At 39.7% G+C, this 27,987-nt stretch overlaps 1 protein-coding gene across 1 annotated transcript in view; it reads left to right on the plus strand.

Annotated features, from left to right (window-relative positions):
- CCDC30 (coiled-coil domain containing 30) overlaps positions 1 to 27,987 on the plus strand; it is a 186,539-nt gene that overhangs the window by 30,762 nt on the left and 127,790 nt on the right. Inside the window, 1 exon segment of the mRNA XM_078331431.1 lies at positions 1,067 to 1,165. Within this exon segment, the coding sequence (XP_078187557.1) occupies positions 1,067 to 1,165 (99 nt within the window).

The following is a 27,987-nucleotide window of genomic DNA, read 5'->3' on the forward strand; positions in this document are numbered from 1 at the left end:
TGGCTACTATCAAAACAACAGAGAATAACAGGTGTTGATGAAGATGTGGAAAAATTGAGCATTGCTGGTGAGAATCTAAAATAGTGCTGCCAATGTGAAAAACAGTTACTCTAAAAGTTAAATATAGAATCAACATGTGGTCTGACAATTCCACTTCTGGATATGCACCCCAGAGAATTGAAAACAGAGACTCAAACATATATTTGCACATCCATATACATAGCAGCATTATTTACAATAGCCAAATGGTAGAAGCAGCTCAGATGTTCATTGACAGAAGAACCTATAAGCGAAATGTGGTATAGCCATAGAATGGAATATTATTCGGCCTTAAAAAGGAAAGCAATTCATATACATGCTGCAACTTGAATGAACGTTGAAGACATTATTCTAAATGAAATAATACAACCACAAAAGGAGGAATAATATATGATTACACTTGTCATACAATATATGACGTGCTTAGAGTAGTCAAAGTCATGGAGACAAAGTATTAATAGAATGGTTGTTGCCAGTGGCTGGGGAGAGGGAGTAATGGGAGTTATTTTGTAATGGGTATAGAGTTTCAGGTCAAGATGAAAAGAGTTCTGGAGATGGATGCTGGTGATGGTTGCACAATAGTGTACTTGGTAATGTGCTTAATAATATGCTTAAAGATGCTTAATGCCACTGATCTGTACACTTAAAAGTGGCTAACATGGGAAATTTTGTGTTATGTATATTTTCCACAATAAAAATGCAATCATAAAAAGAATGAATGAACAAGTGAAGGTTGATAAGTTGTGTAAGTCTTCGTAAATTTATGTATCTAATACTATTATATGTTAAAATGTGTGTGTATGCATGAAAAAGTTCAGGGAGGGTACATTCCAAGCAGTGTTATTTCTGGAAAGGGAAGACTGGTTGTGATATGAAGGAAAATACCATTTTTTACTCTGTATACCTGTGTGTTGAAGTTTTACAAAAAGAATGTATTTATGTATTACTTGGGTAATTAAAAAGCAAAACAATAATATATCCAAACAAAAAATGAGAAGTTTACAAGATATTTACTTTTATATTTAAGGTTGAGAAACTTAAAGGAGTGGTGTGTGAATCTCAAGAGAATAAGCAACTTGGAAACCACTCCCCTGGAAAAACTACGGGTGCTGAACGGAGAGAACAGGTATTTTAAAGTTCTCTTCTTTCTGATTTCTAATTTTTGAGTTGTATTTCTTACAGAGTATACTAGAGCAATTGGTGCTAATTATTTGCTACTCCTCTTATTGGGCTTTTTCTATTGCTTAGCTAATTAGACTGGAAAAGGAAATTGGGCTATAGAGGATATGTTTCTGTTCATTACCTTCTCATAGAAAACAATTAATTTGGAGAATATAGTAGCTTGTTTCTTTGAAGAGAAAATAATCCTATGAAGATACAACCAATTTGAACATACCATACAGAACTTATAAGGTGTAGGCTCCAGTGTGTACAGTGTCTGCCATATTCAGCATGATCAGCCTCTGAAGTGGTGAGCAAAGCAATCAAACCCAAGACAGGCTGATGCAAGTGCCAGGGTATATCTAGTAGATAGTGGTTTTAATTTGCCTTTTGAGGGTGTCTAATGACCATGAATATGTTTTGGCCATTTGTATATGTTCTTTTGTGAAGCATCTGTTCAAATATTTTGTAAATTTTTAATGGAGTGGTCTGTATTTAAAAAAAAAAAAAAAACTTGTTTTATTTTTATTTTTAGAGACAGGTTCTCACTGTGTTGCCCAGGCTGGAGTACAGGGGTGTAGTCCTGGCTCGCTGCAGCCTTAAACTTCCAGGCCAGGCCAAGCCATCCTCCTGCCCCAGCCTCTCAAGTAGCTGGGACTATAGGCATGCAACACCACACGCAACTAATTTTAAAAAATCTTTTTTTGTAGAGACAGGGTCTCACTATGTTGTCCAAGCCAGTCTCAAACTCCTGGCCTCAAATAACCTTCTTGCCTCAGCCTTCCAGAGTGCTGGGATCACAGGCATGTACCACTGTTTCTGGCTTGTATTCTTTATATTGAGTTGTAGAAGTAGTTTTGTTTTGTTTTTTAAATATTAGAGATAATGTCTCACCATGTTGCCCAAGCTGGTCTCAAATACCTGGCTTAAAGTGATTCTCCATCTTTGACTTCCTAAAGTGCCGGGATTACATGCACAAGCCACCACACCTGGCCAAGAGATCTTTATATATTTTTAATACCAGGCCATTGTTTTAGATCTTTTCTCCTATTCTATGACATGTCTTTCATTTTCTTAATAGTGTTTTATAAAGAGTAGAAGTTTTAAAATTTTGTTGGAGGTGAATTCATCAGTATTTTCTTTTATAATTTTGTGATAGGACACAAAAAGCCTATTTAAAAAATCTTTGTCTGCTCTAAGGTCATAAAATATGTTTCTTATATTTTCTTCTAAATATTTTATAGTTTTAGTTTCTACATTTAGGTTTATGATTTACTGTAGGTAAATTTTGTATATACTTATATAATTTTTGAGGTAAAATTGAGAGGTTCATTCATTTTCAATATATATCCAGTTATTCCAGAAACATTTGGTAAAAAGATTTATTTCCTGATTAATGTTGCCATCTTTATTAAAGACATTATGAAGGTCTACTTCTGAACTCTCTATTCTATTCTGTTAATCCATGTGTTTATTCTTAGAACAATTCCATGCCATAACTTTATTGTAAGTCTTGAAATTATAAGGTATAACACCCCCCCCAACTTTGTGAGTTTTTTCTTTAAAAGTTGTTTTGGCTATTCTAGGTTCTTTGCATTCCCAAATACATTTTAGAATTGGCTTGCCAGTTTTGATATAAATGCCTGCTAGGATTTTTATTGGGATGACATAGAATCGTCAGATGAATTTAGGGAGAATTTATATTTTAACAATATTGAGTCCTCTAATCCATGAACATGGTATGTATTTCTATTTATTTGGGTCTTCATCAATATATCTCAGCAATGTTTTATATCTTTCAGTACATAGACCTTATACATATTTAATTAAATTTGTTCTTTTTCAAAATTGAAACATAATTTATACAACATAAAATTTACATACTCTTTCAAAATGTACAATTCAGTGGTTTTTAGGATATTCACCAAGTTGTGAAACTATCATCACTGTCTAATATCAGGACATTTTTATCCCCCAAGAAAGAACTCTGTATCCATTAGTATTCATTTCTTACTTTTCTTCCTGTCCCCCTTCCCCCAGCCTCTGGCAACCACTAAAGTACTTTCTGTCTTTGAATTTGGTTTTCTTGTACATTTTACATAAATGGAACCATACAATATGTGGACATTTGTGTCTGTCTTCTTTCACTTAGCATAATTTTTTCAAAATTCATATTATAGTATGAATCAGTACTTTATCTTTTTCTTTTTTTCTTTTTTATTTTTTTATTGCATTTTAGGTTTTGGGGTAAGTACTTTATCTTTTTCTATGGCTAAATATTTTACTGAATGGATTTTCTTTATGAGGCAGGGTCTCATTCGGTCATCCAGGCTAAAGTGCATGATCATTTCAGCCTTGACCTCCCAGATTCAAGCAATTTTCCCACCTCAGCCTCTTGAGTAGCTGGGACTATAAGTGCCCACCACCACACTCAACTAATTTTTATGATTTTTAGTAAAAACAAGGTTGCCCAGGCTAGTTGCAGACTCCTGAGCTCACATAATCCTTCCATGTGGCCTCCCAAAATGCTGGGATTATAGACATGAGCCACTACAGCCCACCCTTAGTGAAGTGGCATTGTTATCTGGGATAAATACCCAGGGTTTGTCATCTTATGCTAGGAATATTAAAGACATAGACACACATGGTGTGTTAAGTAGTAGAAAGTTTAATAGGCAGAAGAAAGGCGAGAGGAGAACAGCTCTCTCATTTGTGAGAGAGAGGGGCATCCAAAAGGGAAAAGCTGGCCTATGGCAGACTGCAGCAGATTTCATGGGCAGGCTTGAGGAGATGGTGTCTTATTTACCTAGGGCCCACAAATTGGTTCGACCAGGTGTGACGTTTATAGTGTGTGGAGAAGGCTTGTCACCCCATCCTAATTTTAATATGCAAATGGGCTTTCCCCTTGGCCAGAGTCATCTTGTCTGCTCCATACTGTATGTGTGGCTGGCAAAGAGAAGGGAAGATGGAGCTGCCATTTCAATCATACCTAGTCTCAGGTAGCCTTTTCCTATTGGCACAACTGTTGGCATTCACCTGTGCAAGCTTTCAGCTTACTTGTCTATGTCTGCAGCTTGATTTTACAGGCTGCTCTTTGTTAGAGAAGAAAATGATTTTGGGGCTGCTTTTTATTAAAAGTAAAATCTTACTGAGGACTTCTTTACCCTCACTATCTGCCTAAATAATTTCTTTTTAACTCCTATATCATTCCCCCTCAGGAGTGGCAACCCTGTTATTAGGGGATGTTAGATGATAACTCCTTCTGGCTACTTTCTGCCAAAATGGGTGCCCTGTGAGGAACAGTAGCCAGGGCTTCTCCTGGGGTCAGTCTAAGGGTCCTCAGATGAAAGGCATGTCCATGCATCATTCTGTCTGCAGCACCATTTGGAGTTTAATGGCTGTCCACCATTCCAGTGGGTTGTAAATACTGGTTCGCTTCTGCCACATGCTGCTGAAATGTTAATGTCAGTATAAAAGTAAGATTTTTTTTTTTAAGGATAAGTGGCATTGGATTTGGGTGGCTAGAGTAACTTCATTGTTAACCTTGGCTAAATCTTTCCTGCAATTATTAATTCTTTCATGACTTTCACAGACCATTTATGACATGCTTAAACTTTCTTACTTGTCCTAAACATCCGTCTTTTTAAACAACCAGTTATTCTCTTTAGGATAAGAATTTACCATACAAGATCCTTTCTTATATAAAATCTATTTTATTTATAACCATCTTTGCATAGCTAGGGTGTGACATATTACCAAACCCAATAAAAAGTCCTACTGTACTCAGTGATATTAAAACTTCATGTTTACTTCCTGTCAATAGTTATTATTCTTGCTATAAGGATAATAAGCAAAATACTACAGCAGTGGAAACTCTCTAATATTTCAGTTAGAAGGTGCTACCATGTATGACTCTATTGCAAATAGTAAAGTACAGCAATACCCACAAGGGTAGTGTAGTAGATCATTTTCATCTAAAATTTTACCTTCCAAGATATAGAATTTCTCTTTTGTGAGGTCTATAATGTTCCTTGGGTTTTTGTTGTTGTTGTTTTTGAGATGGAGTCTTGTTCTGTCACCCAAGCTGGAGTGCAGTGGTGCAATCTTGGTTCACTGCAACCTCCATCTCTTGGGTTCAAGCCATTCTCCTGACTCAGCCTTTCAAGTAGCTGAGATTACAGGCGTGTGCTACCATGCCCAGCTAATTTTTGTATTTTTAGTAGAGATGGGTTTTCACCATATTGTTGAGCTGGTCTCAAACTCCTGACCTCATGATCCACCCTCAACCTCCCAAAGTGCTGGGATTACAGGTGTGAGCCACCACCATGCTCAGCCAAATTCCTTGGTTTTATTTTCTCAAAGAAATCTCTTAGTTATGAGCAACCTACTCACTTTTATTGCCTGGCAGGATGTTCAGGATATTTGCCCAGAACTACCATATGATCCAGATTTTTATATTACCTGTACATTTTTGTTTCTCCCAAGCTGCAGGAGATCATTACTTGATTCACAGGAATAAGTAGGGCTAGTCAAAAATATAGGCAAAAAAACTTAAAAACAACCAATGAAACTAGAATTAAATGACAAATGTATGATAAGTTTTGGAGCATAATTTATTTCTCTCAAGTCCTCATTTTCAGTAAAAACAAATTATGATAGGATCATGTTGTTTGTAGAATAAAGTTTAGTCATATACTTGACCTGGTTATTTGCATAAAGTGCAGCAAGAATAATTATTTCTACATAGTTCTTTTGGATTGGCTTTGATGAAATTTTGTTCCACAAGGAATCTCAGATAGGACCTTTTAAAGCCAAGTTCAGGGTGCTGTGGGTTGTTGGCACAGATCTGGGCGGACATTTAGGCTGGAGTGCCTGTAAGATGGAGCTTCCTGCTCCCCAGAAAGAGGGAGAGCCGAAAGCAGGGAGATAGGTGATATGGCTTGGCAGGTCCCACCCCCACAAAGATGAGCAAACTGAAGCGCTATTGCTTGAAAATTTTGCAGCCAGCATATCAGTTCAAGCTCGAGCTGGGATGATCCAGGTTGGTTGGGGGAAGGGCATCCGCCATTGATGAGGCAATTATAATTTCACCTGCATAAACAAATCCAGAGGAAGCTTACACAGCAACTGGACTGCGCCTGTGGCAGCCCAGCAGCACCTGTTCAGGCAGACAAGGGACAGACTGCCTCCTCAAGAGGCTCCCTGACCCCCATATAACCAAAAAGATGGCTCATATGGGAGAGCTCTGGCTGACATCGGTGGGGGGTACCCTTCTGGGTTGAAGCTACCAGAGGAAAGACCAGGCAGCAATCTTTGCTCTTCTGGAACCCCTGCAGGTGATTCCCAGGCAAGCAAGGTCTGGAGTGGACCCCCAGCAGTCCTACACCAGAGGGGCCTGACTGTTAGAAGGAAAACTAAAAAACCGAAAGAAATAGCTTTGACATCAACAGAAAGGACATCAACAGAAAGGACATCCACTGGGAGACCTCATCCAAAATCATCAAAGGTCAAAGGTAGACAAATCCATGAAGACAGGAAGAAACCAGTGCAAAAAGGATGAAATCACCAAAGACCAGAATGCCTCTCCTCCAAGGGATTGCAGCTCATCACCAGCAAGGGAACAAAAAGGGATGGAGAATGCATTTGATGAATTGACAGAAGCAGGCTTCAGAAGGTGGGTAATAACAAGTTTTTCTGAGCTAAAGGAGCATGTTTGAACCCAATGCAAAGAAACTAAGAATCTTGAAAAAAAGGTTAGACAAAATGCTAACTAGAACAGCCAGCTTACAGAAGAACATAAACGACTTGATAGAGCTGAAAAACACAGCACCAGAAATTCACAAAGCATATACAAATTTCAGTAGCTGAATTGATCAAGCAGAAGAAAGGATATTAGAGATTGAAGATCAACTCAATGAAATAAAATGAGAAGTCAAGATTAAAGAAAAAAGAGTGAAAAGAAATGAACAAAGCCTCCAAGAAATATGGGATTATGTGAAAGGACCTAATCTATGCTTGATTGAGGTACCTGAATGTGACTGGGAGATTGAATTCAAGCTGTAAAACACTCTTCAGGATATTATCCAGGAGAACTTCCCCAACCTAGCAAGGTAGGCCAACATTCAAATCCAGGAAATACAGAAAACACCACAAAGATATTCCTCAAGAAGAGCAACCCCAAAGCACATAATCATCAGATTCACAAGGGTTGAAACAAGGAAAAAATGCTAAGGGTAGCCAGAGAGAAAGATTGGGTCCCCACAAAGGGAAACCCATCAGACTCACAGCAGATCTCTCAGCAGAAACCCTACAAGTGAAGAGAGTGGGGGCCAATATAATATCCTTAAAGAAAAGAACTTTCAACTCAGAATTTCATATCCAGCCAAACTAAGCTTTGTAACTGAAGGATAAATAAAATCCTTTATGGACAAGCAATTGCTGAGAGATTTTGTCACTACCAGACCTGCCTTACAAGAGCTCCTGAAGGAAGCACTAAACATGAAAAGGAACAACCAGTACCAGCCACCGCAAAAACATACCAGTGGTAAAGACCAATGATGCGATGAAGAAACTGTGTCAACTAATGGGCCAGCCAGTAACAAAATGGCAGGATCAAATTCACACGTAACAATATTAACTAAATGTAAACAGCCTAAGAGCCCCAATCAAAATACAAAGACTGGCAAATTGGATAGAAGTTAAGACCCATCAGTGTGCTATATTGAGGAGACCCATCTCAAGTGCAGAGACACACATAGACTCAAAATAAAGGGATGGAAGAAGATTTACCAAGCAAATGGAGAGCAAAAAAAAGCAGGAGTTGCAATCTTAGTCTCTGATAAAATGCACATTAAACCAACAAAGATCAAAAGAGCCAAAGAAAGGCATTACATAATGGTAAAAGGATCAATGCAACAAGAAAACTAACTATCCTAAATTTATATGTACCCAATACAGAAACACCCAGATTCATAAAACAAGTTCTTAATGACTTACAAAGAGACTTGGACTCCCACACAATAATAATGGGAGACTTTAACACTCCACTGTCAATATTAGACAAATCAGTGAGACAGAAAATCCACAAGGATATCCAGGACTTGAATGCAGATCTGGACCAAGCGGACCTAATCAAGCAGACATCTACAGAATTCTCCATCCCAAATCCACAGAATATACATTCTTCTCAGCACCACTTTGCATTTACTCTAAAATGGACCAAATAATTGGAAGCAAACCACAGCTCAGCAAATGCAGAAGAAAGGAAATCATAACAGTCAAATTTACAAGAAAAAGCAAAAAAGTCCATTCAAAAGTAGATGAAGGACATAAACAGATACTTTCCAAAAGAAGACATATATGAGGCCAACAAACATATGAAAAAATGCTCATCATCACTGGTCATTAGAAAAATGCAAATCAAAACCACATTGAGATACCATCTCACGCCAGTTAGAATGGCGATCATTAAAAAATCTGGAGACAACAGATGCTGGAGAGGATGTGGAGAAATAAGAACACTTTTACACTGTTGGTGGGACTGTAAATTAGTTCAACTAATGTGGAAGACAGTGTGCTGATTCCTCAAGGCCTTGAAATAGAAACACCATTTTACCTAGCAATCCCATTACTGGGTATATACCCAAAGGAGTATAAATCATTCTACTATAAAGACAAATGCACTTGTATGTTCACTGTGGCACTGTTTACAATAGCAAAAACCTGGAACCAACCCAAATGTTTATCCATGATAGACTGGATTGGGAAAATGTGGCACATATATACCATGGAATACTATGCAGCCATAAAAAAAAGGCTGAGTTCATGTCCTTTGCAGGGACATGGATAAATCTGAAAACCATCATTCTCAGCAAACTGACAGAAGAACAGAAAACCAAACACCATGTTCTAACTCATAGGTGCATGTTGAACAATGAGAACACATGGGCACAGAGAGGGGAATATTGGCCCGGCACGGTGGCTCATGCCTGTAATCCCAGCACTTTGGAAGGCCGAGGCAGGTGGATCATGAGGTCAAGAGATCAAGAACATTCTGGCCAACATCATGAAACCCCATCTCTACTAAAAATACAAAAATTAGCTGGGCGTTTGGCATGCGCCTGTAGTCCCCGCTACTTGGGAGGCTGAGGTGGAAGAATCACTTGAACCCGGGAGGTGGAGGTTGCAGTGAGCTAAGACTGTGCCACTGCACTCCAGCCTGGCGACAGAGCAAGACTCCATCTCAAAAAAAAAAAAGATAGGGGAACATCACACACTGGGGGTCTGTTGAAGGTTGGGGGACTAGGGGAGGGACAGCGGGTGGTGGGGAAGTTGAGGAGAGATAACATTGGGACAAATGCCTGATATAAATGATGGGGGGATGGAGGCAAACCACCATACATGTGTGTACCTTTGCAACAATCCTGCAAGATCTGCACATGTACCCCAGATCTTAAAGAACAACAACAACAAAAAGCCAAGTCCAGCCATGGGTTTATATCCTCAAATACCTGTGAGTTGGGTGATCTTTTTGTCTTAAGGTCCCAAGATAAGCTTGGACCACCTGGACCTGTTAGAAAGTGACATTCTTTACTGATGACAGGTGAGGAAACTACCTGGGGTACTGTGTAGGCAAGAGTATGAGGCCAGTCTTCCCCAAAGGGCTTTTATTGGCTCTGCAAGTCAAATTTGATTTCTTAAAAAGAAGTACAGCCTTCCAGTCAAAACCTTGGTAAAAACAACCAGTTTCTCTACTTGTGTTCTATTGAAAAAGAAAATGGATTCTTACTGCACTGATGCAAATAACTGTATAGCCATAAGTTAGGAATACTCATGGGCAGGCACTATGGCTCACACCTGTAATCCCAGCACTTTGGGAGGCCAAGGTGGGTGGATCATTAGGTCAGAAGATTGAGACCATCCTGGCAAAAATAGTGAAACCCTGTCTTGTGCCACTGCACTTCAGCCTGGTGACAGTGAGACTCCATCTGAGAAAAAAAGAAAAAGAAAAAGAAAAAAGAATACTCACAAATAGTTTCCAAATTTTACAGGAATCAGGCAATGAGAAAGAAGTATGCCTTAAATTTTGTTCACAGGAGTATACCTTACTTAATTGTTAAAAGCTGTAGATAGCTTAAAAGTTTCCTGTACATTGAAGGACAAAACAAGGATTAGCAATGTTTCAAGCAAAAAGTTAGAAAACATATGTCAGACGACTTCCATTAGTGTAATTCATGCAGTTAACTCCTGTTTGGTATATGTGAACATTTCAGCTCCTCATCAATTCTGTGTTTTTTTTCTCTATTCCAATGTTAAAAACCTGCATTTGAGAACACCTGTTAAAGTCCTATAGCTTGATTATAAACCATCCTTTGAAAAGGAAAAAAGGAAGATAATTGTCTGCAGATGACAAAATTTTCAGGGTAATTAAAGTTAAAAGCATGACTGGCAAAGAGATTTGGTTATCTCTGTGGTTTACAATAACTTCAAACTTAATTATGATTGATGGCATATACTTAGACATTAGAATTTTAGAAATCCCATATAATTTTGGCACACAGTATTGTTCAACAGGATACAACCTAAAGAAGACTGGACATCATTTTGGCAATTTCATGTAATTAAATATGTCAGATAATCCTGTTTGCCTCTTCTCTGGATGTTTCAAAGGCCCAATGAAACATTCAGAAAGCCAGGCATCAGGAGAGACAATTTTGAAACTTGAAGTTTGATTTTGGGAAGGCCAATAAATACATTAGAGGTTTAAAACACTTGATGTTATGAAATAGATGTCTAGATTGCCATAAATTATTTATTTTGCCAAAATGACAACTAAAAAAGGAAAAATCTTTTATTAGCCTTTATTATTACATGGAAATCCTGTTCAAAGCCAAATTTTATCCTTGCATTATTGTTAACCTCAATTATTTTTTGAGATGGAATTTTGCTCTTGTTGCCCAGGCTGGAATGCAATGGTGTAATCTCAGCTCACTGCAGTCTCTGCCTCTCAGGTTCAAGTGATTCTCCTGCCTCAGCCATCCAAGTGGCTGAGATTACTGGCATGTGCCACCATGCCCAGCTAATTTTTGTATTTTTAGTAGAGATAATGTTTTAACATGTTGGTCAGACTGGTCTCAAACTCCTGACCTCAGGTGATCCTTTCATTTTGGCCTCCCAAAGTGCTGGGATTACAGACATGAGCCATTGCACCTGGCCTCAATTTTTTAATGAAACCTCATAAACAGTACCATCTAATGTTAATCAATTCAACCATGAGGTGAAATCTTTACAAAACTTTTGTAACCATTTTTCTAAAAGGTAAATGAGCATCTTAAGATACCTTTGCTATGCTTTTATTTCAATGCTCAATTTATGAAAAAAAAGCCATATAATACCCTTTTGAATTTAGTTAAGATTTACACATGGGATTTTTGTCAGATTAATTTTTACAGCCTTTCCATAACTTGCTTAAACCTTCAGCTTTATCTTATCTAATTTAACACAATTTTTTATGATTAGGCAAAATTTACATTTCCATGCCTTCTTATAATCTTTTCTAAAGGACACATTTTACTGTTTTTACACACCTTGCATGTAAATCTATTTTTATTAGTTTAAATTAAATATTATTATAGTAACTCTTAGCAATTTTTAACTTTAATGTGAAACCTGGTAAGTTTGTTTTGATTATGTACTAGGCACAGAGAAAGTCACTTACTTTTTCCACCATAGTTAGGGGAGTGGTTATTTTCTTTTCTTTCTTTTTTTTTTTTTTTTTTGTTCATAAAACTGTGTTTTTTCATGTTTATACAATGTGCAATGACAATGATGTCTCTTTTTAAAATTTCTGATGTTGGTAATTGGTGTTTTCTGTTCAACTTTTTTTTTTTGCATTTTAGGTGTTGGGGTACATGTGCAGAACATGCAAGATAATTGCATAGGTACACATATGGCAGTGTGTTTTGCTGCCTTCCTCCCCTTCACCCACATTTGGCATTTCTCCCCATGCTATCCTTCCCCAGCTCCCCCCCTGCTGTCCCTCCCCTTTACCCCCCAATAGACCCCAGTGTGTAGTACTCCCTTTCCTGTGTCCATGTGTTCTCATTTTTCATCACCCACCTATGAGTGAAAACATGCGGTATTTCATTTTCTGTTCTTGTGTCAGTTTGCTGAGAATTGATGTTCTCCAGATTCATCCATGTCCCTACAAAGGACACGAACTCATCGTTTTTGATTGCTGCATAATATTCCATGGTGTATATGTGCCACATTTTCCCAATCCGCTCTATCATCGATGGGCATTTGGGTTGGTTCCAGGTCTTTGCTACTGTAAACAGTGCTGCAATGAACATTCGTGTGCATGTGTCCTTATAGTAGAATGATTTACAGTCCTTTGGATATATGCCCAGTAATGGGATTGCTGGGTCAAATGGAATTTCTATTTCTAAGGCCTTGAGGAATCGCCACACTGTCTTCCACAATGGTTGAACTCATTTACACTCCCACCAACAGTGTAAAAGTGTTCCCATTTCTCCACATTCTCTCCAGCATCTGCTGTCTCCAGATTTTTTAATGATCGCCATTCTAACTGGCGTGAGATGGTATCTCAATGTGGTTTTGATTTGCATCTCTCTAATGACCAGTGATGATGAGCATTTTTTCATGTTTGTTGGCCTCATGTATGTTTTCTTTTGTAAAGTGTCTGTTCATATCCTTTGCCCATTTTTGAATGGGCTTGTTTGTTTTTTTCCTGTAAATCTGTTTGAGTACTTTGTAAATTCTGGATATCAGCCCTTTGTCAGATGGGTAAACTGCAAAGATTTTTTCCCATTCTGTTGGTTGCCGATTCACTCTAGTGACTGTTTCTTTTGCCGTGCAGAAGCGGTGGAGTTTGATTAGGTCCCATTTGTCTATTTTGGCTTTTGTTGCCAATGCTTTTGGTGTTTTGGTCATGAATTCCTTGCCTACTCCTATGTCCTGAATGGTTTTGCCCAGATTTTCTTCTACGGTTTTTATGGTGCCAGGTCTTATGTTTAAGTCTTTAATCCATCTGGAGTTAATTTTAGTGTAAGGTGTCAAGAAGGGGTCCAGTTTCTGCTTTCTGCACATGGCTAGCCAGTTTTCCCAACACCATTTGTTAAACAGGGAATTCTTTCCCCATTGCTTGTTTTTGTCAGGTTTATCAAAGATTGTATGGCTGTAGATATGTTGTGTTGCCTCCGATGCCTCTGTTTTGTTCCATTGGTCTATATCTCTGTTTTGGTACCAGTACCATGCTGTTTTGATTACTGTAGCCTTGTAGTATAGTTTGAAGTCCGGTAGTGTGATGCCTCCCACTTTGTTCTTTTTGCTTAGAATTGACTTGGCTATGCGGGCTCTCTTTTGGTTCCATATGAAGTTCATGGTGGTTTTTTCCAGTTCTGTGAAGAAAGTCAATGGTAGCTTGATGGAGATAGCATTGATTCTGTAAATTACTTTGGGCAGTATAGCCATTTTCACACTATTGATTCTTCCTAACCATGAACATGGAATGTTTCTCCATCTGTTTGTGTCCTCTCTTATTTCGTTGAGCAGTGGTTTGTAGTTTTCCTTGAAGAGGTCCCTTAAGTTCCTTGTATGTTGTATTCCTAGATATTTTATTCTTTTTGTAGCAATTGTGAATGGCAGTTCGTTCTTGATTTGGCTCTCTTTAATTCTGTTATTGGTGAATAGGAATGCTTGTGATTTTTGCACATTGATTTTATATCCTGAGACTTTGCTGAAGTTGCTTATCAGTTTCAGGAGTTTATGGGCTGAGGCGATGGGGTCTTCTAGGTATACTATCATGTCGTCTGCAAATAGAGACAACCTGGCTTCCACCTTTCCTATTTGAATACCCTTTATTTCTTTTTCTTGCCTGATTGCTCTGGCTAGAACTTCCAGTACTATATTGAATAGGAGTGGTGACAGAGGGCATCCTTGTCTAGTGCCGGATTTCAAAGGGAATGCTTCCAGTTTTTGCCCATTCAGTATGATATTAGCTGTTGGTTTGTCATAAATAGCTTTTATTACTTTGAGATATGTTCCATCGATACTGAGTTTATTGAGGCTTTTTAGCATGAAGGGCTGTTGAATTTTGTCAAATGCCTTCTCTGCGTCAATTGAGATAATCATGTGGTTTTTGTTTTTGGTTCTCTTTATGTGGTGAATTACGTTTATAGACTTGCGTATGTTGAACCAGCCTTGCATCCCCGGGATGAATCCTACTTGATCATAATGGATAATTTTTTTGATGTGGTGTTGCAATCGGCTTACCAATATTATATTGAAGATTTTTGCATCTATGTTCATCATGGATATTGGCCTGAAGTTTTCTTTTCTTGTTGAGTCTCTGCCGGGTTTTGGTATCAGGATGATGTCGGTCTCATAAAATGATTTGGGAAGGATTCCCTCTTTTTAGATTATTTGGAATAGTCAGAAGGAATGGTACCAGCTCCTCTTTGTGTGTCTGCTGGAATTTGGCTGTGAACCCATCTGGACCTGGGCTTTTTTTGTGTGGTAGGCTCTTAATTGCTGCTTCGACTTCAGACCTTGTTATTGGTCTGTTCATAGTTTCGGCTTCCTCCTGGTTTAGGCTTGGGAGGACACAGGTGTCCAGGAATTTATCCATTTCCTCCAGGTCTTCTAGTTTATGTGCATAGAGTTGTTTGTAATATTCTCTGATGATGGTTTGAATGTCTGTGGAATCTGTGGTGATTTCTCCTTTATCGCTTTTTATTGTATCTCTTTGGTTGTTCTCTCTTCGTTTTTTTCAGTCTGGCTAGTGGTCTGTCTATTTTGTTGATCTTTTCAAAAAACCAGCTCTTGGATTTATTGATTTTTTGAAGGGTTTTTTTGTTTCTGTATCTCCTTCAGTTCTGCTCTGATCTTAAGTTATTTCTTGTCTTCTGCTAGGTTTTGATTTTTTTTTTTATCTTGCTCCTCTAGCTCTTTCAATTTTGACAATAGGGTGTCAATTTTGGATCTCTCCACTCTTCTCATATGGGCACTTATTGCTATTTATTTTCCTCTGGAGACTGCTTTAAATGTGTCCCAGAGATTCTGGCATGTTGTGTCTTCGTTCTCATTGGTTTTGAAGGACTTCTTTATTTCTGCCTTCATTTCATTGTTTATCCAGTCAACATTCAAGAGCCAGTTGTTCAGTTTCCATGAAGCTGTGCAGTTCTGGGTTGGTTTCTGTATTCTGAGTTCTAACTTGATTGCACTATGATCTGAGAGACTGTTTGTTTTGATTTCCATTGTTTTGCATTTGCTGAGGAGTGCTTTACTTCCTACTATGTGGTCAATTTTAGAGTAGTTGTGATGTGGTGCTGAGAAGAATGTATATTCTGTGGATTTGGGGTGGAGAGTTCTGTAAATGTCTATCAGGTTTGCTTGTTCCAGGTCTGAGTTCAAGCCCTGGATATCCTTGTTAATTTTCTGTCTGGTTGATCTAATACTGACAGTGGAGTGTTAAAGTCTCCCACTATTATTGTGTGGGAGTCTTTTGCATTTGCTGAGGAGTGCTTTACTTCCTAGTATGTGGTCAATTTTAGAGTAGTTGTGATGTGGTGCTGAGAAGAATGTATATTCTGTGGATTTGGGGTGGAGAGTTCTGTAAATGTCTATCAGGTTTGCTTGTTCCAGGTCTGAGTTCAAGCCCTGGATATCCTTGTTAATTTTCTGTCTGGTTGATCTAATATTGACAGTGGAGTGTTAAAGTCTCCCACTATTATTGTGTGGGAGTCTAAGTCTCTTTGTAAGTCATTAGGAACTTGCCTTATATATCTGGGTGCTCCTGTATTGGGTCCATATATATTTAGGATCGTTAGCTCTTTCTGTTGTATTGATCCTTTTACCATTATGTAATGACCTTCTTTGTTTCTTTTGATCTTTGTTGCTTTAAAGTCTATTTTATCAGAGATGAGAATTGCAACTCCTGCTTTTGTTTTGCTCTCCATTTGCTTGGTAAATCTTCCTCCATTCCTTTATTTTGAGACTTTGTGTATCCTTGCATGTGAGATGGGTTTCCTGGATACAGCACACCGACAGGTTTTGATTTTTTATCCAATTTGCCAGTCTGTGTCTTTTGATTGGTGCATTTAGCCCATTTACATTTAGGGTTAATATTGTTATGTGTGAATTTGATACTGCCATTTTGATGCTAGCTGGCTGTTTTGCCCATTAGTTGATGCAGATTCTTCATTTGTTGATGCTCTTTAGCATTTTGTGTGTTTTTGGAATGGCTGGTACTGGTTGTTCCTTTCTATGTGTAGTGCCTCTTTCAGGAGCTCTTGTAAAGCAGGCCTGGTGGTGACAAAATCTCTGAGTACTTGCTTGTTCACAAAGGATTTTATTTTTCCTTCACTTATGAAGCTCAATTTGGCTGGATATGAAATTCTGGGTTGAAAGTTCTTTTCTTTAAGGATGTTGAATATTGGCCCCCATTCTCTTCTGGCTTGTAGAGTTTCTGCCGAGAGATCTGCTGTCAGTCTGATGGGCTTCCCTTTGTAGGTGATCCGACCTTTCTCTGTGGCTGCCCTTAGTATTTCTCCTTTATTTCAACCCTGGTGAATCTGACGATTATGTGCCTTGGTGTTGCTCTTCTTGTGGAATGTCTTTGTGGTGTTCTTTGTATTTCCTGAACTTGAATATTGGCCTGTCTTGCTAGGTGGGGGAAATTTTCCTGGATAATTTCCTGAAGAGTATTTTCCAGCTTGGATTTATTCTTTTTGTCACATTCTGGTACAGCTATCAAACGTAGGTTAGGTCTCTTCACATAGTCCCACATTTCTTGGAGACTTTGTTCATTCCTTTTTGTGTTTCTTTCTCTAATTTTGGTTTCTCCTTTTATTTCATGGAGTTGATCTTCGACTTCTGATATTCTTTCTTCTGCTTGGTCAATTTGGTTGTTGAAACTTGTGCATGCTTTGCGAAGTTCTCATGTTGTGTTTTTCAGCTCCTTCAATTCATTCATATTCCTCTCTAAGTTGTCCATTCTTGTTATCATTTCCTCGAATCTTTTTTCAAATCTTTTTTCAAGGTTCTTAGTTTCTTTGCATTGATTTAGAACATGTTGTTTTAGCTCACGGAAGTTTCTCATTACCCACCTTCTGAAGTCTGATTCTGTCATTTCGTCACACTCATTCTCTGTCCAGCTTTGTTCCCTTGCTGGTGAGGAGTTTTGGTCCTTTGTAGGAGGCGAGGTGTTTTGGTTTCGGGTGTTTTTCTCCTTTTTGAACTGGTTTCTTCCCATCTTTGTGGATTTATCCACCTGTCGTCTGAGTAGTTGCTGACTTTTCGATTGGGTCTCTGAGTGGATGCCCAGATTGTTGATGATGAAGTATTTCTGTTACTTGGTTTTTCTTCTATCAGTCTAGCCCCTTTACTGTATGACTGCTGAGGTCCACTCCAGGCCCTGCTTGTCTGGAGTACACCTGTAGCAGCTGCGGAACAGTGAGGGATGCTACCAGTTTCTTCTTCTGCTAGTTTTGTCCCAGAATGATGCCTGCCAAAGGTCAGTCTGATCAGTCCTTTTTGAGGTGACTCTGTATATACAGGGGTCAGGGAGCTGCTTGAGGAGACAGTCTGTACTTTATAGGAGCTCAAGTGCTGAGCTGTGAGCTCCATTGTTCATTCAGGGCTGTTAGGCTGATACGTTTAAGTCTGCTGCAGCAGAACTCAGAAAACCCCTTTATTTTCCTCAGATGCTCTGTCTCGGGGAGTTAGGGCTTTATGCATATCCCTAACTGTCCTGCCCAGCTAGGAGGCAGTCTAGTCACTATTTGCCTGCCGAGGCTCCGCCCTACTTGTGTGGGGTCCGCCCTGTTGCCACGGGCTCCACCCTACGGCAGAGTCTCTATGTTGTGGCAGGTTGCCTCAGCAACAGCAGGCTGCATCAGCAATGGGAGTGTACCTCAGTAGGGGCCGACTGTGCGGACGCCCCCCCCCGAGCTGTACCATCCTAGGTTCAGCTGTGCCTGCAGTGAAACTCTGAACCCCGAGTGTTTCGAATTACTGTTTTGTTTGTCTCTGTGGGGGTGAAACCCACCGAGCCTGATCACCTGGCTCCCTGCCTCAGAGCGCTTTTTTTTTTTTTTTTAAGTTGGAGGGTTGACTCACTGTCAGGTGTTTCAGTCACCTGCTTATAGGGCACTGGAATCTATGTGATTTCCCGTGCAGCAACCCACTGTGCTGGCTCAAACGCCGCTTCCCAGGAATCTCCTGGTCTGGCTCACTGTCCAAGTCCCGTTTAATTGGATGGATATGGTAATCTGCCCTCCCAAATCTCAGATTGCCGGTTTAACAGGGCACCCGGACCAGTGCTTTTTGTGAGGAGTGTGTGGAGTGCGGGTGTGCTGCGGCACCAGCTGAAGCGGCCCCGCCAGCCGAAACAGCTGTGCTGGCGTCCCTTGTCTCTCCTACACCTGGGAATTTCCCCATTCTGTGGGCAACAAAGGTCTGTCTGGAAATGCGGCTTTGACTCACCCTCTGTGCCTTTACTGAGAGCTGCAATCCTGAGTTGTTCTTACTTGAATCCTCCCAGGAGTGGTTATTTTCATATGTTCCCAGGCCTTCCCAAATTGTGAAGCAGGTGGTTTACAGTCTTGAAACATTTAGCAAACCTAGTATTTGACTTATATGATATGGCTTATCTGTTTATATTGATAACTCTTGTATTTTACCAATCATCTTTACAATGATTTTTATTTCTTAAAAGTAAAAGTCATGTTAACTAGAAGGCATTACAGCTTTTATCTTTCCTTTAAAAAATATTTGATTTAAGCACTTATTTTTATTTAAGCCAATTAATTAGAGCTTTTTTTTTCTTGAGGCAGAATATCACTCTGTTGACCAGGCTGGAGTATAGTGGCGCAATCTCAGCTTCCTGCAACTTCTGCCTCCAGGGCTTCCTGGAACTTCACCTCCAGGGTTCAAGTGATTCTCCTGCCTCAGCCTCCTGAGCAGCTGGGACTATAGGCACACGTGGCCACACCCAGCTAATTTTTGTAGTTTTAGTGGAGACAGGGTTTCACCATATTGGCCAGTCTGGTCTCAAACTCCTGACCTTGTGATCCACCTGCCTCAGCATCCCAAAGTGCTGGGATTATAGGCGTGAGCCACTGTGCCTGGCTAGAGCTCTTTTTATAGATATTAAACACAACATATATAACTACACAGACAAAAGATTCAGTACTTGTAAAATTTTTTATTTCCAGTTTCTTTTTCTTTTTTTTTTTTTTTGAGACGGAGTCTCATTCTGTCACTGAGGCTGGAGTGTGGCACCGTCTCAGCTCACTGCAACTTTTGCCTCCCAGGTTCAAGTGATTCTCCTGCCTTAGTCTCCTGAGTTCCTAGGTTTAAGTGATTCTCCTTCCTCAGCCTCCTGAGTAGCTGGGATTATAGGTGTGCACCACCATACCTGGCTAATTTTTTATATTTTTGGTAAAGACTGGGTTTCACCATGTTGGCCAGGCTGGTCTCAAACTCCTGACCTCAAGTGATCCACCCACCTTGGCCTCATTTGCCTGTTTCTTATTTGGATTACTGGCTTCAGGACAGAGACCTTGGGGGAACAAGACCAGGAAAGCATGCAGTTTTAGGGCTTAATAAGCTGGCATAGCTGAAGGCAAAGACAGAACCTCAAAATTAAGCATGCAATTTTATAGTGGATTTTGGATCCCCAAAGGGTGGTAAGTACTTTGAGAGAAGATAGTGTAGTGCTTCTATCATGTATTTCATTGCAACGCAACCCAAAGCCAATCAGCCCATTTTGTAATCAGCCAGTTATCCATGGGAGTCTTATCCCTTAACTGGGGATGGGGATGTTTCCATATCTTCCAGGTGGCCAAGAGCATGCTTCTCTGATCCAGATGTGCAAAGAGCTAACTATCCCTCTATAACTACTAATAACCATCCCTTAAGGTATATTTTTTACCTAGTTATTACACAAAGCTTTCTCATAATGTGAAGTAATTTGATATCCCCAAAACTTAAAACCATCAGATAACACAATGCAAAACAGAACAGCAACTCTAATTTTGAGAAAGCTCTAGTTGCTTTTAATTCCTGTGGTTTCATGAGGAAAACAGGAGTTTTTTTGTTTGTTTTTATTTTATTCCCCCAAAACAGGGTCTGTAGTACCATCTCTTTTTTTTCGCAAGGAGTTCCAGACTATCAGAAGTTATCTTAGGGCCTCTTATGTGTACATTAAGAGTGACAAGACAAAAAAAAAAAAAAATGGAGAAAAATAATTCAGTCAACTGAGAAGAAAAAACGCTTTTTCCAATAAACAAGACCCAAGAAAAGAAAAGCATAAAGGCTTTTAAAATGTACGTATTGCTTGGATATCCACTTTTAATTAAGCTGAGCAATCTTTTTTTTTTTAATGAGGTGGCGTCTCACTCTGTCACCAGGCTGGAGAGCAGTGGTGCAATCTCAGCTCACTGCAACCTCCACTTCCTGGGTTCAAGCAATTCTCCTGCCTCAGCTTCCCGAGTAGCTAGGACTACAGGTGTGTGCCGCCATGCCCAGCTAAATTTTGTATTTTTCGTAGAGATAGGGTTTCACCATGTTGGCCAGGATGGTCTAGATCTCTTGATCTCGTGATCCACCCACCTCGGCCTCTCAAAGTGCTGGGATTACAGGCATGAGCCACTGTCCCCGAAAATCCCTTGATACTTGACTTTAGCCAACTACTTGACAAGCAGTTAAGTTTTTCAGCTTTTGAACTTTACAAAAAATAACCTCATAGGTGAAACCAACAAGCCTTAATTAGGTTATGACTTAGCTATGAGTATATTTTCAAAGGAGTGGTAAGCAGTTTTTGAAACCATCATTGCAAAATTGTGCCTGAGACAGTGAAAGAGTTCTGACCAACCAACTCCATCTTGCTTCCAGCCCCAAAGCTGTCCTTGCCATCCCTGGGCATAGGCTGAACCAGCTCTGGATGGAACCTGGTTTACAGTTTATAGTCTAAAACAAAGATGACAACCATCCCTCTTGCCTGGGGAACAGAGCAAGAAACTAGCCACGAGATTAGAAACCATGGCTTAGGAGTCATGCAGCTGGAGGCTACAAGATTTTGACTCTCCCTAAACTACTCTCAAGGTCAGTGCTTAAGATATTTTGCAAACCCTGCCCTTAATGGATCCACTGGCACCACCCAGATCGATATCTGATTTTGTGACCCCCACCCAGGAACTGACTTAGCACCAGAAGACAGCCACCATTTTACAATAGTGGAGACTAAAAGTATTGCCATGTGGTTACAGGCCATGTTCCCAATGACATACAACAAGATGGAGGCCTGTAGCAAAGTTTGTTACTGAACATTTTGTTGGGCTGGCTTGATCACCTGGCTTGATCACCTGACTTATGAAGTCCTGGGCCTGCATCCTAATCTAAGGTACCCTTTCTTTTGACAGAACCTTACAGAAAGACACACAAAGCACACTTGATTGGCTGCAGCTTAAGACCACAGATTCTCTTTCATTAATTAAAATTTTACAGAGAATATAAACAGTGATTCTTATTATTCCTTTTCCCAGTTTGCACAAGGAGAGAGAAGCCAAAAGCCCAACTGGTTAAAAACAAACAAACAAACACTTTTACCCTTTGCTAGCATGTCAAGCTTCTGGGTTCCCTTCCCCTGAGCTCAACTCTAAGCCAAGCATTTTGAGGTGTCGGGAAATTAAATTTTCCCAGCTTGGAGGAACATTATAAACCATGAAAGAAGGAAGAAAAAATACCATGGAAAAGTCTGGGGGTTTGTGTTGTGTAAGTGGAGGAGCTAATGATGTGGATGATGGGCAGGAAGGACCAGGGCCTCCTCTACCCTTTCTAGAAGTCTAGAAGTTGCATTTGAGGGTTTCAGTTAGGGTTATCAAGAAGTACTGTTTCTATTCCTATTGGGAATGATGGTTCCCCTATCTCTTCACTCTCCCTAATTTCTCTTTTTCTTTTGACTTACCGTAGGACACATATTGCTCATCTCACAAATTATCTGCTGTCTGCAGAGCTGCCTGTTTTTCAGCCATGGTTGGGGTTTGGCTTAGGAACAGGATAACATCCCATTGTGATGTTTTTGTCTTCTGTATCAGAGTGAATAACTCTTCTAGACTTAATGTTCTGTGGTTTAAAATCAATTATTTTTTATTTTTAAGTGAATATACCAAAATTTATCTACCCTAATATTGTACGTCCTTCAGTATAATAGTTTTCTTGGGGTGCTTTAGTCATGTTTGCCACATGCACTGGATAAAAACTATTTTTAAATTTCTCCTTACAAACTGACCGCATAGTTACATAAGACAGTGCGTCTTATAGAATGAAACTTACCCAAACTGTTACACAAGTAAATTTTCAAATTTGTCTCTGAATAAATGTTAACTGTTCCCTCTAAAATCAACCTTTCTCAGAAAGGTTATTACTTATTATCTGATGTGTGTGTGTGTGTGTGTGTGTGTGTATTCACTATTTCAGAGGCAATTTTAAATATGGATTTCCAACATACTTTGTTTGCATTATTTTTCAAAATAACTACTTTGAAGGGCATAAATCTGACCAGAAAGGTTACCTGAAAATGAATACATGTGTTTCTAGTAAAACATCTTGCAAGTATAAGGATTTGAGTCAGTACAGAATGTCCTCTGACTGCCTCAGTACTCGGTGTACACCCTTAATATAGAGCTGATAACTTTACAGGGTCATTTATCTGCCTGCCTATCTATGCTTTCCCACTGTGACACTCTATGTGACAGAACCACAGGGCTATTTGTAATACAGAAAGATGTGATCAAGCAAGTTTAGTTTAGATGTTGGAGCACACTTTGGAACCAGTCTGCCTGGGTTTACATCCTGGCTCTTATCAATTAAATTGTGACCTTGAACAAATTACTTAACTCTCTGTCCTTAACTTCTTTATCTATAAAATGAGAAAAATAATGTCCCTAGGACTCAGTAAAGTATGAAGGCGTATTTTGTACTCAATAATTGTTGAAGGAATTAATGAGTAAATATACAAACAAATCAATAAGAAGAAAGGTGATTTTAAATATTTAACAGGATAACATTTTCTTTAGAATTATTGAAGGAAACTATTGTACACATGTGACACTATAGTTTTTAAAAGGTAAAGTTTTTCAAACAAAACATAAAGAAAATCAGACTGAATCTCTTACATAAATCTCACTAACCTCCCATTCTTCCTTCTCACATTCTAGGAAAAAGATTAATGATGTTGAATATTCCCCCTTCCTGTGGTATCTGGGAATGTGGGAAGGACAGTAATGTGTGTGTGTGTGTGTGTGTGTGTATGTGTGTGTGTGTGTGTGTGTGTGTGTTTGAGAGAAAGTTTCACTCTTGTTGCCTGGGCTGGAGTGCAATGGTGTGATCTCGGCTCAACACAACCTCCGCCTCCTGGGTTCAAGCAGTTCTCCTTCCTCAGCCTTCCGAGTAGCTGGGATTACAGGCATGTGCCACCATGCCTGGCTAATTTTGTATTTTTAGTAGACGGTTTCTCCATGTTGGTCAGGCTGGTCTCCAACTCTGGACCTCAGGTGATCCGCCTGCCTCGGCCTCCCAAAGTGCTGGGATTACAGGCATGAGCTACCACACCCAGCCTCCTCTACTCTCTCTAGTGACAATGAAGTCTAGAACAAATAAATTGGAACATAGGAGAGTGTGATAGCTCTGATAAGTTGTCTTCAAAAGAAATATTTTTCCAAAGACTACCTGTGTGAGAATGGCTTAAGCTCTTTGACTTCTTTTGTTTTTCATGGTACCATGATTGTGGCCCACACCTTGCTCTGTCATTCATATATCCATGTGAAGGAGGCTGATGTGAGAAGCAGGCCCCAAGATGAATACAGGATTGCAAGAGTTTTCTGTGATGAACAAAGGAAAGGAGCAGACATGGCCAGCAAAAGCCTTCGGATCACAATGCAAGTCTGACATCCTTTAAAGGAGAGGGAGAAAGATGGAAGATTGATTGGATAGGAAGAGCCTCGGACCGTAGTGTCACTCTGAGAAAGTCTCTGCCAGCCCAACAGAGAGTTTTAGAACATTGATAACCTGTAGAGAAATTACACTGGGCAGAATTGGGCAGGCCTTATTATCCCCAACATGCTCAATCATTCACTGGAGGCTATCTGGGAAGTGGCAAGTACTTTCTTGAAGGGAGATATCAGTGGTGTACCTCCACATGGCTCTCTGTATCGTAGAACTCTTGATCTTGGAGAAGATTGCCGGAAAATACCTGGTTAATCTAACCCCCTCTGTGACAAATGTTATCTGTGACATTCTGGATAAATGAGTATCTGTTTTATTTCAAAAGATGTTCAGAAAAGATCACATGGTTTTCCTTAATGTTTAACATTAAGTATCAGAATTGTGTGTGTGTCTAATCTCAATCTTCTAAGCTGTATTGTAAACCAGTTTTTTTCCCCTCGTCATCAAAACTGAAGTTTGTGTGGATTTCTAAAATTAGAAAATAAAGCTTTATATTGACTCTAATGATCCTTTCACTTACTTCATCCCACATCAAGCAAGCTGGATTGGACTAATGAAGGACACTGTAAATAAATATTACTTCTCTTTAAAGATGTTAGCAAGTAGAAATCTTTAAAACTGGAAAAGGGTCTCAGTGAATAGTAGTCAATTAGAGTTAAATGACCTTCTAAAGTCATTTTCTAAAAAAAGATATGGTAACTAAATAGATTTTGCTTTCCAAGCTCTCTCTTAATCTTTCATGAAGAAAAAGCATCAAGATTCATTGATTGTGTTAGGCAGCTAGATGATGGTGATGGCAGAAACTATTAACTAAAGAACCATTCTCAGCAGAGGAATTCAGTGAACTGAGTGCTGTAGGTGGCAGGTAAGGAGTAACAGCCCATTCCCATGAACTTGTTTCCAGACCTTGACCTAGTAACATGCTATTGCTGGCATGGGTTTTTTCCTTTAGTCATTCCTTCCTCATCTCTGACTACAGTAGTCCCCCCTTCTTCTCAGTTTTGCTTTCCACAGTTTCAGCTACCTGCAGTCAACCAAAGACAGAAAATATTAAATGAAAAATTCCAGAAATGAGCAATTCATAAGTTTTAAGTTGTGAACCATTCTGAGTACCATGGTGAAATCTTACACTGTCCTGCTGGGGTGGGAATCATCCCTTCAACCAGTGTACTTACACTGTCCGCTCATTAGTCCTGGGCATTAGTTAGCCTGCTCCTGACATCCAACCATGGACATCATCATGGCTGACTGATCCAAGATAACACAAAGCAGTTGATCCTACTTTTCATGTATCATCAGAAGGTCAATAGTAGTCTAATGCCATGTCATAATGCCTAAGTCATTCACCTTCACCTCATTATTTACGCATTGTACCATTTCACATCATCTCAAGAAGGATAAGTACAGTACAGTGAGATATTTAGAGAGACAGAGACCACATTCACATAATTTTGTTACAGTATATTTTTCCTTAGTTATTGCTGCTAATCTCTTACTATGCCTAATTTACAAATTAAACTTTATCTTAGTTGTATACATGGAAAAAACAGTACAGTTGGCTCTTCATATCTGTAGGTTCCACATCTCCCAATTCAACCAACCATGAATTGAAAATATTAAAATAAAAAATAACAATACAAGAATAAGATAATACAAAATTTAAAATATGGAACAGCTGGGCATGGTGGCTCACTCCCAGCACTTTGGGAGGCTGAGGTAGGAGGATCACTTGAGCCCAGCAGTTTGAGACCAGCCTGGGCAATATAATGAGGCTCTATCTCTTAATTTATTTAAAAAAATTTTTAAAATAGCATAACAACTATATACATATCTTTTACATTGTATTGGGCATTGTAAGTAATCTAGAGATTTAAAGTATGTGAGAGGATGTGTATAGGTTATATGCAAAATACTATAGCATTTTATACGAGGGACTTGAGCAACCATGGATTTTGGTGTCTTCAGTGGTCTTGGAACCAATCTCCCTCAGATACCAAGGGAGGACTGTATATAGAGGGTTTGGTACCACTGGAAGTTTCAAATGTCCACTGGAGGTTTTGGAACATATCTTCCAAAGATTAGGGGGACTACTGTATTTTATTTTCTGTTTCTTACAAAAAGGAAGTAAAATGGTGGTAATAGTGTTTGGATTTGTGTTCCCACCCAAATTTCATGTCGAATTGTAATCCCCAGTGTTGAAGGAGTGGCCTGTTTGGAGGTGATGGGATAATGGGGCAGACCTTCCTCTTTGCTGTTCTTCTTTTTTTTTTTAATTCTTTTTATTTATTTATTTAATTTATTTTTTGAGACGAGTCTTACTCTGTCGCCATGCTGGAGTACAGTGGCGCAATCTCGGCTCGCTGCAACCTCTGCCTGGGTTCAAGCGATTCTTCCACCTCAACCTCCTAAGTAGCTGGGACCACAGGCGCGTGCCACCACTCCTGGCTAATTTTTGTATTTTTAGTAGAGACAGGGTTTCACCATGGCCAGGATGGTCTCGATCTCTTGACCTCGTGATCCGCCCACCTCGGCCTCCCAAAGTGCTGGGATTACAGGCGTGAGCCACCGCGCCCGGCTGCTGCTTTTGTAATAGTGAGTTCTCATGAGATCTGGCTGTTTAAAAGTGTGTAGCACGTCACCCTTTCTCTCTTCCTATGGCTCTGGCCATGTAACACGTGCCTCCTTCCTCTTCCCTTTTTGCCATCATTGTAAGCTTCCAGAGGCCTCCCCAGCCATACTTCTTGTACAGCCTGAGGAACTGAGAGTCAATTAGGCCTCTTTTCTATATAAATTACCCAGTCTCACGTAGTTTTTTATATTATTATAAATGCAAAAATGACCTAGCATAGATGGTATACTGGTTAACTTTATATGTCACCTTGAAGTTTGGAATGGCCAGATATCCAATTAAACATTATTTTGGGGCTGGTCATGATGACTCACACCTGTAATCCTAGCACTTTGGAAGGCCAAGTCTGGTGGATCGCTTGAGTCCAGGAGTTTGAGACCATCCTAGGTGACATGGCAAAACCTCACCTCTACAAAAAATACAAAAATTAGCCAGGTGTGATGGCACGTGCCTGTAGTTCCAACTACTCAGGAGGCTGAAGTGGGAGGATTGCTTGAGCGGGGAGACAGGTTGCAGTGAGCTGTGATCACACAAATGCACTTCAGCCTGAGCAACAGAGTAAGATCCTGGATCAAAAAAAACTTAAGCAAAAACAAAAAACACATTATTTCTCGGTGGATCTGTAAGGTTTTTCCAGAAGAAATTAGCATTTGAATCTATAGACAGAGTAAAGCAGATTGCCCTACCCAATGAGGGCCTGGATAGAAAAAAAAGGCAGAAGGGAGAATATGCTTTTCCTTTTTTCCTTCCTTCTTTCCTTTCTTCCCTCCCTCTATCCCTTATCTTTCTTTTCCTTCCTTCCTTCCTTCCTTCCCGCCCTCCCTCTCTCCTTCCTTCCTTCCTTCCTTCCTTCCTTCCTTCCTTCCTTCCTTCCTTCCTTCCTTCCTTCCTCCCTCCCTCCCTCCCTCCCTCCCTCCCTCCCTCCCTCCCTCCCTCCCTCCCTCCCTCCCTCCCTCTAAGTTCTGGGGTACATGTGCAGAATGTGCAGGTTTGTCACATAGGTATAAACATACCATGGTGGTTTGCTGCACCCATCAACCCTTTATCTCCGTTAGGTATTTCTCCTAATGCTATCCCTCCCCTAGCCATCTATCCACTGATAGGCCCCAGTGTGTGACATTCTTCTCCCT

The sequence above is a fragment of the Callithrix jacchus genome, chromosome 7 (assembly GCF_049354715.1).
Source record: "Callithrix jacchus isolate 240 chromosome 7, calJac240_pri, whole genome shotgun sequence".
Taxonomy (NCBI): domain Eukaryota; kingdom Metazoa; phylum Chordata; class Mammalia; order Primates; family Cebidae; genus Callithrix; species Callithrix jacchus.